General features: G+C 45.4%; 1 protein-coding gene across 1 annotated transcript; it reads left to right on the plus strand.

Annotated features, from left to right (window-relative positions):
• Window positions 1-314: 314 nt before the first annotated feature.
• On the plus strand, window positions 315-4,840 carry LOC129649622 (histone H2A.N). The gene is made up of 2 exons (XM_055577253.1): window positions 315-536; window positions 4,442-4,840. Exons 1-2 carry the CDS (start codon window positions 375-377, stop codon window positions 4,712-4,714), a joined length of 435 nt encoding a protein of 144 aa, XP_055433228.1. The 5' UTR covers window positions 315-374; the 3' UTR covers window positions 4,715-4,840.
• Window positions 4,841-12,359: the final 7,519 nt, after the last annotated feature.

A 12,359-nucleotide genomic window follows, 5' to 3' on the forward strand; every position in this document is an offset into this window, starting at 1 on the left:
AAAACAAAACAAAGAATAACTTCTGAGACGAGCATTGCCTGGTTAACGGATGGCTGTTACATCAAACAGGATGCTATCTTTCATGTGGGATAGAGCCAAAGAACGCTTGGAGTTTCCCACCTCACACTCCTTGGGGAATGTAACCCATGCCAGCTTCAGACCTTGAGGTCTAAATGTATCTAATAATATCTAATAAAGGTATAATAATGTCTCTTGAGGATTTTGAAAGCCTTCCTCTCTTTGCAGGTGCAGTCACTAATGACCAATTTTGTTAGGAATGATTGCCCTCCAGCACTTCCTATAAAACCTCTTTGGAACGTGCCCTTACCTACAGCCAGTGCTCTGAGCTACCAGCGTCAGGATAAGCCTTCCACATGCACTTCATTTGCTTACATGGCCTACAGTTCCCTAAGAGGAAGCTCACAATTTACATCCCAGCCAAAAAGGAGGATGAGTGGGTCCGCTCTGCCACTGGGAAGAAGAAGAGGAAGAAGAAGGAGGCATATTTTAATTACATGGGGAAACTCTTAAAGCAAGTGAGTTGGGACTCCGTTTTTGGAAGCTTAGAATGGTCAAGACAGATATCATGCTAGTGGCCCTGGGTGTGACCTTGACCTCACCTTCTGATACAGGAGTCCTTCTTCACACGTTGAGTTCCTGAAAGGCCGGGTGCAAACAACTGCTATAACCTGGATCTGCAGATGGCTGCTATCTTTTTCTGCTTGCCTTTCTTTCTGTTGGCAGCAACTCCGAACACCTGAGCTCTTGGTGTCTCCTCTTCTTGTATTTGTTGACAGCCAATCTGTAAATTGATTCTCAAACGTCCCCCGCCCCCTCTGCCGCCGCTTTTCCTGCAGAGAGGGAATCTGCCACCTTGTCTGTTCTGTTGCTTTGAAGGGTTGCAGATAATCAGGCTTTCATTAAATGGTCCTCTGTACTTAGAAATTTCGTTTTAAAATTTTTATTTATTTGGCTAAAAGATGAAGAATCTTTTTTTTTTTTCCCTTAGTTGTGGCATGCAAACTCTTAGTTGTAGCATGTAGGATCTAGTTCCCTGACCAGGGATTGAACCCAGGTCCCCCTGCATTAGGAGCACAGAGTCTTAGCCACTGAACCAGCAGGGAAGTCCCTGTCTTTATAAATTTCTTTAAGTGTGTAGACACTCATTCCTTTTCTCCTGCCCACCCATACAGGAGCCCCTGGCATACAAAGTCTAGAAAACAAAGTCAGCAAAGTCTTCTCCTTCAAGAGAAGTTATAGGGAAGAGAACAAGGAGATTCTCTGAAAGATGTGTTAAGGCTTGATTTGGGATATCACTTCTCTTATAAAAAATTGTTTATTTTATATTGGAGTATAGTTGATCTACAATATTGTATTTCAGGTGTATAGCAAAGTGATTTAATTTTACATATATCGTATTCTTTTTCACATTCTGTTCCCATGTAGGTTTACAGAATATTGGGGAGTCCCCTGTGCTATACAGTAGGTCTCTGTTGATTATTTTATATTTAGCAGCAGCAGCAGTGTGTATATCAGAGAAGGCAATGGCAACCCGCTCCAGTACTCTTGCCTGGAAAATCCCATGGACGGAGGGGCCTGGTGGGCTGCAGTCCATGGGGTCGCTAGGAGTCAGACACAACTGAGCCACTTCACTTTATTTTTTCACTTTCATGCATTGGAGAAGGAAATGGCAACCCACTCCAGTGTTCTTGCCTGGAGAATCCCAGGGACGGCGGAGCCTGGTGGGCTGCCATCTGTGGGGTCGCACAGAGTCGGACACAACTGAAGTGACTTAGCAGCAGCAGCAGTGCGTATATGGTAATGGGGTTTTGCTTCTTTGTGCCAATGAAGCAGGGCTGAGTGTTCATACCTGTGATTGTACCGATGCCCCCTGTATTCCAGGAGTATCATCTGGAAACTGTTGTTCATCTTGGAAGAAAGGAAAATGAGATTAAGGAAAGACAGGAGAAGGAGAGAAGGTGTATAGTCAGAACAGGGTTCTCGACCTCAGCACTGTTCACAATGGGCTGGGGTCTGTCCTGTGCACTGTGGGGTGTTGAGCAGCACCCCTGGCTTCTACCCACTAAATGCCAGGATCTGCCTCCCTCCCGGTTGTGACAACCAAAAGTGCCCACAGATCCTGCCCAATGTTGCCTGGAAGGCGAAATCACCCCCAACTCTGAGCTCTTTGCAGGAGATCATGCATTGGGCTGGAAGGGTCCGGGGTGGGAGAAAATGGACTAAGCAGTCTGCTGAGCATTTGTTTTCCCTTGGCTTGTCCTTAACCTTGTGGGTCTGGCAGGCCATCCTGCTTCTTCTGGCCTCCAGAGATTCAGGTCTGTGCCCTTGGGTTGGCCTTTCACGGTGCTGTGAGGGTAAAAGCAGATGTTGGTTGGGTAAACCTATTGAGTGCTTGCTTAAGTGCCAGCCAGGCCTGCTGCAGGAGCTCAGCTGAACACGATGGAAGTTCTGTTGGAGAGGCGCTCACCTGTTGCATTTCACAGCCGTGACTTTGTGGCTGAGAGGAGGTGCTCCAAAGCCAGATGGCCTGGGTTTCTACCCAGGCTCTGCCACTTCCTGGCTATCTGACCTGGAGCAAATGACTTTCTCTGCCATGGTTTTCTCATCAGTAAAATAGAGAACGGAAGTACCTCCTCTATAGGGTTTCTATGGCCAATTGAGAAAACCTCTTTAAGACCCTTAGAATACTGCCTGACATATAATAAGTACTCAATAAATGTTATATTTTTTTCCCTAGACGAGAGATTCTTTAACTTTAGACCCATGGACCTTTGCTGCTGCTGCTGCTGCTAAGTCGCTTCAGTCGTATCCGACTCTGTGTGACCCCATAGACAGCAGCCCACCAGGCTCCCCCGTCCCTGGGATTCTCCAGGCAAGAACACTGGAGTGGGTTGCCATTTCCTTCTCCAATGCATGAAAGTGAAAAGTGAAAGTGAAGTCGCTCAGTCGTGTCTGACTCCTAGCGACCCCGTGGACTGCAGCCTACCAGGCTCCTCTGTCCATGGGATTTTCCAGGCAAGAGTACTGGAGTAGGTTACCATTGCCTTTTCCCATGGACCTTTGAGGGGGGTTCTATGTATGGATTCTAATAGATCTAGGAATTCCCTGAAGTTATATGTAAAACTGGGTGTCTGTGTGTGGGTGTGTGTTGTGGGGGGGGCATTGAGGAAATACCTGTAAATTATGAAAACTAGGAGAAACTTTTAGAATCCCACCTCAAAACTTCTCCTTTCTCAAAAAAAGAAACTGAGGCCCAGTGTGAGACTATGACTTGCTTACCTGACCTCTCATGTCCAAACAATTAGGATTAGAGCCCAGGATGGCAGATTCTCAGGGCAGCACTCTTTGGACTGCTCCTGCTGCCTCTGTAACTTCAGACAAGGATGCTGATAACCTAGGCAGCCTGTGATACAGGCTCTGAGAACAAACGTGCTCTGGTCCTCAGTTGGCAGGGCTCGGGGGTGGTTGTGTGGAATGCAGATAAGCCAGAGGTGAGAGTTGGGGCAGAGTCTTAGAAGAAGGATGGGATTTGAAAGGTGGTGTTGAGTGTGGGCCTGGAACGTAGAGGTGACAGATACACAGTAGCACAGGGCCTGGAAAACTTAGTGACGCACCTGAGGAGGGGCAAGTATTCCCCGCTAGGCTGGAGAGACTGTTGCCATAAGGGAGTAAGGATGGAAATTAAGAAGTGTTAAAGTTAAATGCTTACTAGTATGACTATAGAGTTGGAAAGTATTGCTGTTATTGCCCAGCCGTGTCTGATTCTTTTTGACCCCAAGAACTGCAGCACCCCAGGCCTTCCTGTCCCTCACCATCTCATGAAGTTTGTCCAAGTTCATGTCTGTTGCATCGGTGATGCCATCCAGCCATCTCATCCTCTGATGCCCTCTTCTCCTTCTGTCCTCAGCCTTTCCCAGTATCAGGGACTGAGTCGGCTGCTTGCATCAGATGACCAAAATATTGGAGCTTCGGCTTCACTATCAGTCCTTCCAACGAGTATTCAGGATTGATTTCCCTTAAGATTGACTGGTTTGATCTCCTTGCTGTCCAAGGGACTTTCAGGAAGAAGTGAAAGTCTACTGGAAGCTAAAACTGTTTCGCATCTTCAGAAGGCATTGGGTGTTAGCTCTGCTTCTATTAGGAAAAATCAAGGCACAAAAGTTGAAGTGACAAGAGTTAACTGGTATTATCCAGACAAAAGTTATCTTTCTCACATACCTACAAATCCCCCTCCCCTGCTCTTTCTCAGAAAGCTGACAATTACAATGGCTTAGTTTCCTTCATCACATCCCTCCCACTGTCCCTCTGGGTGGTTTGTATGGTAGAAGCCATGGGCGCATGGGTGCGGTGTTGGAGCATACGTTCCTGACTATGGGAGCCTTGACTTCTGTGTCTCAACATTATGCTGTTTCTGTCCCAGGTCCACCCAGACTTCAGTGGGTGCTCCTGGATCTTGGATGCCCTGAGAGTGCTGGAGGATTGGCAGCTGGAATGGGTTAGCCTGGAGGCGGTCAGATTGTCCCTCTACAACCACAGAAGAACCATCACCAGCAGAGAGATCCTCGAAGCAGTCAAGCAGAGATGCTCTCAGAGGAGCTTGGGAATAAATGAAGTGGCTCTCCATGGCTCTGTTGTTGAAATGATTGCACTCGTCCAAAAACAAAAAATTGGGTCTTTTGGAGGGTTGAGTTGAAAGACAAAGTATCTGAAAAGTACCCACTGAAGCAGGGGTCTTGGTGTGACACACTTGTCTCTGATCTTGTGTTTTTAGCCCCTGATTTAAGCTGTGGGGAAAAAAAATAAAGGAAAGGCACTTGCTCTTGTGTGTGTGATGCTTGTTTATGGTTTAAAATTTTTTTCTCCACTGCTTTGAGCTTAGTTATTGTATTTTTGGACACAATTCAACCTCTTACACTCTGGACTCACCATTGCTCCCTCTACTCCAACTCCAAGCATGGGGATGGGGGTGCTGCTGCGCTGATAGGAACTGAAATATTTTTGTCTTAATTTAAGCACCTGTACTTTGACTTATGGAAACTAAAATATAAAGGAAAAAGGAATCTGTTTGCTCTTTGAATATAAGACTCATGATGCTGGTTATCTATGTAGCACCTAGAATAACAACATAGGTAATGTGTGGTTTGGAGTAAGAAGTGGCAACCCACTTTATTATTCTTTTAATTTCATGCAGCCATGAAATTAAAAGACTCCTGCTCCTTGGAAGAAAAGCTATGACAAACCTAGACAGTGTATTAAAAAGCAGAGATATCACTTTGCTGACAGATCCTTATAGTCAAAGCTATGGTTTTCCCAGTAGTTATGTATGGATGTGAGAGTTGGACCATAAAGAAGGCTGAGCATTGAAGAATTAATGCTTTTGAATTATGGTGCTGGAGAAAAGACTCTTGAGAGTCCCTTGGATTGCAAGGAGATTAAACCAGTCAGTCCTAAAGGAAATAAAGCCTGAATATTCATTGGAAGTACTGATGCTGAAGCTCCCATACTTTGGCCACCTGATGTGAAGAGCAATTCGTTGGAAAAGACCTTGATGCTGCAAAAGATTGAGGGCAAGAGAAGAAGGGGGTGACAGAGGATGAGGTGGTTGGATTGCATCACTAACTCAAAGGACATGAGTTTGAACAAACTCCAGGAGATAGCGAAGGATTGGGAAGCCTGGAGTGCTGCAGTTCGTGGGGTGGCAAAAAGTCAGACACAACTTAGCAACTGAGCAACAACAACCAGAATTCTTGCCTGGAAAATTCCATGGACAGAGGCACCTGGTGGGCTACAGTTCATGGGGTCACAGAGTCGGACATGACTGAGTGACTGAGCACTCAATGTATTGGTGAAATGTATAAGCATTTCACCAAAAGTATAAGCTTAATCATTTCACGAAATGTATAAGCATTTCAACAAAACAATTGTAGTAGTTACAAAAAAGCAATTATTTAGGAGCAGAAAGAATAAATGGGCTGGTACATTTTAGACATCATGGTCTGGGAAAGCCTGTGTAGCTGATATCAAAGAAAAGAAGGGGAAGGGGATGAGGAAACGGCATGAGCAAAGGTCCTGGGGCCAGCAGGAAAGCTTTTAGCTTGTTAGAGAAACTAAAGGGAAGTCAGGGCAACTGGATTCCAATAAGCAAAGGAGAAGTACATTAGAAGATGAGGTTGGAGAAAAAGCCTGGGGTTGAGTCATACAGGGTTGGGCTGCTATTCCAAGGGCAGTGTGAGGCTAGTGAAGAATTTTAACTAGGGAATCAGCATCTTGTTTGGGTTTTCATTGTTGTCGTAATTTTTAGTTGAGGTTTATCCTACAGTAAAGGATACAAACTTAAGCATAGCTCCAAGTTTTATATATATGTGTATCTATATACTCAGATTAGGATACAGAACATTTCCTTTTCTGTTGCTGCCATGTTAAGAACAGATTGAGAGACTTCCCTTGTGGTCCAGTAGTTAAGAATCCACCTTGCAACGCAGAGGACGAGGGTTCTATTCCTGGTTGAGGAACTAAGATCCCGTATATGTCAGGGCAACTAAGCCCACGCTCCACAATCACTGGAGCCCACAGGCCACAACTAGAGTCTGTATGCCATGACTCCCACATTGGCAGGCAGATTCTTTACCCCTGAGCCACCTGGGAAAGTCCTGTCAAATAGGAAGAACCAAAGATACAAATTTGGGAATCTGCATAAAATAGGGACAAATACATCAGCAGGAATATGTGCCATTACCTAGGAAGATGGAAAAAAAAAAAAAAGACGGTCTGTGACTAAGACCAAAACACTTGTAATTTTTACATTTAGAGAGTGGAGAGCAGATAAACAGAACCAAGGAGGAGAAATCTGAGAGGTTGGGGGAGGGTGGTGTCATGGAAGCCAGGAAGGGAGAAAGGGGTCCGGTCCCCTGTGCACCATCCTGGGGAGAGTGTTAAAAGGAGATGCCCGTGTCTGTTGCTCCTGGTGACAGGGAGATCATGGTGACTTTGAAAAGTCAGCTCACTGGAGCAGGGTGGGTATCAGCCAGCTTTGAGCAGGTTGAAGAGTGAATGGGAGGTAGTCAGTGGAGACAGCTTTTCTGATGGTGTTGAGACACAAGGAGAAATTTAGCTTGTAAAAGGAACAGAGACTTGGGCTGGTAGCTGGAGAGTCACTGGGCACAGAGAGATTTTGAAGATAATAAGGACTGCTGCTGCTAAGTCACTTCAGTCGTGTCCGACTCTGTGTGACCCCATAGATAATAAGGACTGGAGCACCATTATTGACTGATGGGACTTCTCCAACATAGAGGGAGATATTAACTCAGAAGAATGTAGAAAAAGGTAAAGGACCAAGGACCTTGGGGGGTGATGGTGGGGAGGATGGGATTCAGAGAACAAATGAAAGAAGAGAAGACGTGTACAAGTATGGGAAGTTTAGAGATTCAGGATGAAAAAATGAGGAAATAAGTACTTTTCTTCTTTTTTTTTTAATGAAACAAATGAAAGTGGAGGAGGGGCATGGGAAGTCTGCAGATAAGATATGAGACTTATGTGCAGATAAGTTGTTGAGACTTCCCTGCTCCAGCGGTTAGGGCTTCGCCTTCCGACCTGACGGGTGTGGGTTTGAGCCCTCTCTGGGAGCTAAGATACCACATGACTCGTGGCCACAAAACCAAAGCATAAAACAGAAGCAGTATTGTAACAAATTCAATAAAGACTTAAAAAAAAAACTGGTTTAGTCACTGTATAGTTCATAGTATTCTCCAGGCCAGAATACTGGAATGGGTAGCCTTTCCCTTCTCCAGGGGATCTTCCCAACCCAGGGATCGAACCCACGTCTTCCGCATTGCAGGTAGGTTCTTTACCAGATGAGCCACAAGGGAAGCTGGTCCACATCAAAATAAATACATAAATGAAAAGATATGAAGTTGTTTCTCAGGAACCAAGGGTGTGAGGTTCGGACCTCTATGGACAGACGGTTCACCAGGAAGGTCTGTGATCGTGAGTCGAAAGCAAAGCCAGTCTGGCCGTGGGACCTTCTCCACGGCGTGTGCCTGCTCCAGTGCCCGTCTGCAGAAGGCAGAGTGTGGGTTCTAGGGAATGAACTAGGAAGGCGAGAGAAGCAAGGGAGCTTGTTTGGATGGACTGTGCCATCCAGGCCAGCCAGGAGGGGTGGGGGATGAGCGCGGCAACAACCTCGTGGGATCCACAGAAGGCACTGAAGGCTGAATCTCAAAGGAGTCCTCTCTCTCCGGCACCCTATGGTGTTCAGATCAGATAAGATCAGTTGCTCAGTCGTGTCTGACTCTTTGTGACCCCATGAATCGCAGCACGCCAGGCCTCCCTGTCCATCACCAACTCCCAGAGTTCACCCAGACTCATGTCCATCGAGTCAGTGATGTCATCCAGCCATCTCATCCTCTGTCATCCCCTTCTCCTCTTGCCCCCAATCCCTCCCAGCATCAGAGTCTTTTCCAATGAGTCAACTCTTCGCATGAGATGGTCAAAGTACTGGAGTTTCAGCTTTAGCATCATTCCTTCCAAAGAACTCCCAGGGCTGATCTCCTTCAGAATGGACTGGTTGGATCTCTTGCAGTCCAAGGGACTCTCAAGAGTCTTCTCCAACACCACGGTTCAAAAGCATCAATTCTTTGGTGCTCAGCCTTCTTCACAGTCCAACTCTCACATCCATACATGACCACAGGAAAAACCATAGCCTTGACTAGATGAACCTTTGTCGGCAAAGTAATGTCTCTGCTTTTGAATATGCTATCTAGGTTGGTCATAACTTTCCTTCCAAGGAGTAAGCGTCTTTTAATTTCATGGCTGCAGTCACCATCTGTAGTGATTTTGGAGCCCCAAAAAATAAAGTCTGACACTGTTTCCACTGTTTCCCCATCTATTTCCCATGAAGTGGTGGGACTGGATGCTATGATCTTCGTTTTCTGAATGTTGAGCTTTAAGCCAACTTTTTCACTCTCCACTTTCACTTTCATCAAGAGGCTTTTGAGTTCCTCTTCACTTTCTGCCATAAGGGTGGTGTCATCTGCATATCTGAGGTTATTGATATTTCTCCCGGCAATCTTGATTCCAGCTTGTGTTTTTTCCAGTCCAGCGTTTCTCATGATGTACTCTGCATATAAGTTAAACAAGCAGGGTGACAATATACAGCCTTGACGTACTCCTTTTCCTATTTGGAACCAGTCTGTTGTTCCAGGTTCAGTTCTAACTGTTGCTTCCTGATCTGCATACAAATTTCTCAAGAGGCAGATCAGGTGATCTGGTATTCCTATCTCTTCCAGAATTTTTCACAGTTTATTGTGATCCACCCAGTCAAAGGCTTTGGCATAGTCAATAAAGCAGAAATAGATGCTTTTCTGGAACTCTCTTGCTTTTTCCATGATCCAGTGGATGTTGGCAATTTGATCTCCGGTTCCTCTGCCTTTTCTAAAACCAGCTTGAACATCAGGAAGTTCACGGTTCACATATTGCTGAAGCCTGGCTTGGGGAATTTTGAGCATTACTTTACTAGCGTGTGAGATGAGTGCACTTGTGCGGTGGTTTGAGCATTCTCTGGCATTGCCTTTCTTTGGGATTGGAATGAAAACTGACCTTTTCCAGTCCTGTGGCCACTGCTGAGTTTTCCAAATTTGCTAGCATATTGAGTGCAGCACTTTCACAGCATCATCTTTCAGGATTTGAAATAGCTCAACTGGAATTCCATCACCTCTACTAGCTTTGTTTGTAGTGATGCTTTCTAAGGCCCGCTTGACTTCACATTCCAGGATGTCTGGCTCTAGGTCAGTGATCACACCATCGTGATTATCTGGGTCGTGAAGATCTTTTTTGTACAGTTGTTCTGTGTATTCTTGCCACCTCTTCTTAATATCTTCTGCTTCTGTTAGGTCCATACCATTTCTGTCCTTTATTGAGCTAATCTTTGCATGAAATGTTCCTTTGGTATCTCTGATTTTCTTGAAGAGATCTCTAGTCTTTCCCATTCTGTTGTTTTCCTCTATTTCTTTGCATTGATCGCTGAAGAAGGCTTTCTTATCTCTTCTTGCTATTCTTTGGAACTCTGCATTCAGATGTTTTTATCTTTCCTTTTCTCCTTTGCTTTTCGCTTCTCTTCTTTTCACCGCTATTTGTAAGGCCTCCCCAGACAGCCATTTTGCTTTTTTGCATTTCTTTTCCATGGGGATGGTCTTGATCCCTGTCTCCTGTCCAATGTCACGAACCTCATTCCATAGTTCATCAGCACTCTATCTATCAGATCTAGGCCCTTAAATCTATTTCTCACTTCCACTGTATAATCATAAGGGATTTGATTTAGGTCATACCTGAATGGTCTAGTGGTTTTCCCTACTTTCTTCAAGTCTGAATTTGGCAATAAGGAGTTCATGATCTGAGCCACAGTCAGCTCCTGGTCTTGTTTTTGCTGACTGTATAGAGCTTCTCCATCTTTGGCTGCAAAGAATACAATCAATCTGATTTCGGTGTTGACCATCTGGTGATGTCCATGTATAGAGTCTTCTCTTGTGTTGTTGGAAGAGGGTATTTGTTATGACCAGTGCATTTTCTTGGCAAAACTCTATTAGTCTTTGCCCTTCTTCATTCCATATTCCAAGGCCAAATTTGCCTGTTACTCCAGGTGTTTCTTGACTTCCTACTTTTGCATTCCAGTCCCCTATAATGAAAAGGACATCTTTTTTGGGTGTTAGTTGTAAAAGGTCTTGTAGGTCTTCTTATGGTGTTAGCTGACCCATAAGGGCCCTCGCCTGAGAAGCAGGGGCGACACCCAGTGGCCACTCCTTGAAGTGCACCTTCTCGGTTGTAGGTTAGCAGACCCCGGCGCCGCCTGGTAGGAAGTGATGGGGCTGGGGGCCGATCTGCTCCACTAGGGAGGTATTCAAGCCCTCCCCGATTCTCTCCATAGTGGGACCCCTGGCTCTGCACTCTCTAAGGGGGTGGAGATGCTGCTGCCCAGGTGGGTAACTAGACGTGGACAGTCAAGGCACTGCAGGTAATCTGGGGGCTGTAAACCCAGACCTGGGCCTCCCTGCTCGGTGTCTGCTCTCCTGGGGATCCAGAACAAGCGTCTGAGGGTGGCTTTGGGTATGTCCCAACCCTTAGGGTGGAGACAAAGGCCAGGTAGTGACACAAGCCTCTTCCAGCCCACAGCTGTCCTGGGGAATTGTCATCCTAACTGACACGAGCTGAGAGGGTTGCCTGACTCCCCCAAGACTCACCTGCCTGGCCCCGGGATCTGCTTTAGTCTAGATGGAAGCTTGGCTTCCTTCCCTCCACCAAATCCCGTCACTCATCACAGCTGCTGGCTGTGATTTCTGGGCTGGGGAGCTGGGTGTCTCTCAGTTAGGGGCTGTTCTATATACTCTTGGCAAAATCATTGAAAATCATCAAAAGACTTTTTTGAAAGAGCTCTGAAGACAGATTTCACAGCCTTCTTCTTTAGCTCATTCTAGCATTTTACTGCCCCTCTTTATCATCTTTAAAATTTATTTCCTGTTGAGATAACATTGGTTTATGACATTGTATAAGTTTCACATGTACATTATAGTTTACTTCTGTATACACTGTATATTTCTGTAAACACTGCAGTGTCTCACCACCCAGTTGATTCTCTTAACCCATTTCATCCTCCCCTCTCCGCCCTTTCCCCTCTGATAACTACAACTCTGTTCTCTGTGTTTGTTTTGTCTGGTTGGTTTGTTTTATGTTTTTATTGTTGGTTTTTGTATTTCACATATGAGTAAATTCATATGATATTTGTTTCTCTCTTGTCTGACTTCTTTCACTTAACATAATATCCTCCAGGTCCATCCATGTTGTGCAAATGGCAAGCGTTCATCTTTTTTTTATGGCTGAGAAGTATTTCATTGTATACATAGTCCACAACTTCCTGAGCATCCATCCACTGATGGACACTTAGGTTGTTCTCCCGTCTTGGCTATTGTAAATGATGCTGCTATGGGGTGCACGTATCAAATTAGTGTTTCTGTGTTCACAGAAAGAGAACCAAGAAAACACAGCTAACTCTCTTTGCAAAGACCTAAGTTACCTTTATTATTCTAATTGCCTTTTCTAGGACCGGCTGTTTACCTGTCACTTGAAGAGGTTAGCCAACAGGTTTTAAGTCCGGTTACAAGTGGGTGAAGTGAGGGCGTGTCACTGAGGGATGACCCTGGAGTGGGGCAGGTGAGGAACAAGGTTTCGAAGGTGGTCAGGAAAGGGAGGAAGACTGACTCATCTCTAACCCTCTTCCCCATCTCTAAGCTCATAATCACCAGCTTGATCTTGACTTTGAACTTAGGGGCCGCCTGGTGTCGTGGCAAGAG

Source organism: Bubalus kerabau, chromosome 4, assembly GCF_029407905.1.
Source record: "Bubalus kerabau isolate K-KA32 ecotype Philippines breed swamp buffalo chromosome 4, PCC_UOA_SB_1v2, whole genome shotgun sequence".
Taxonomy (NCBI): Eukaryota; Metazoa; Chordata; class Mammalia; order Artiodactyla; family Bovidae; genus Bubalus; species Bubalus kerabau.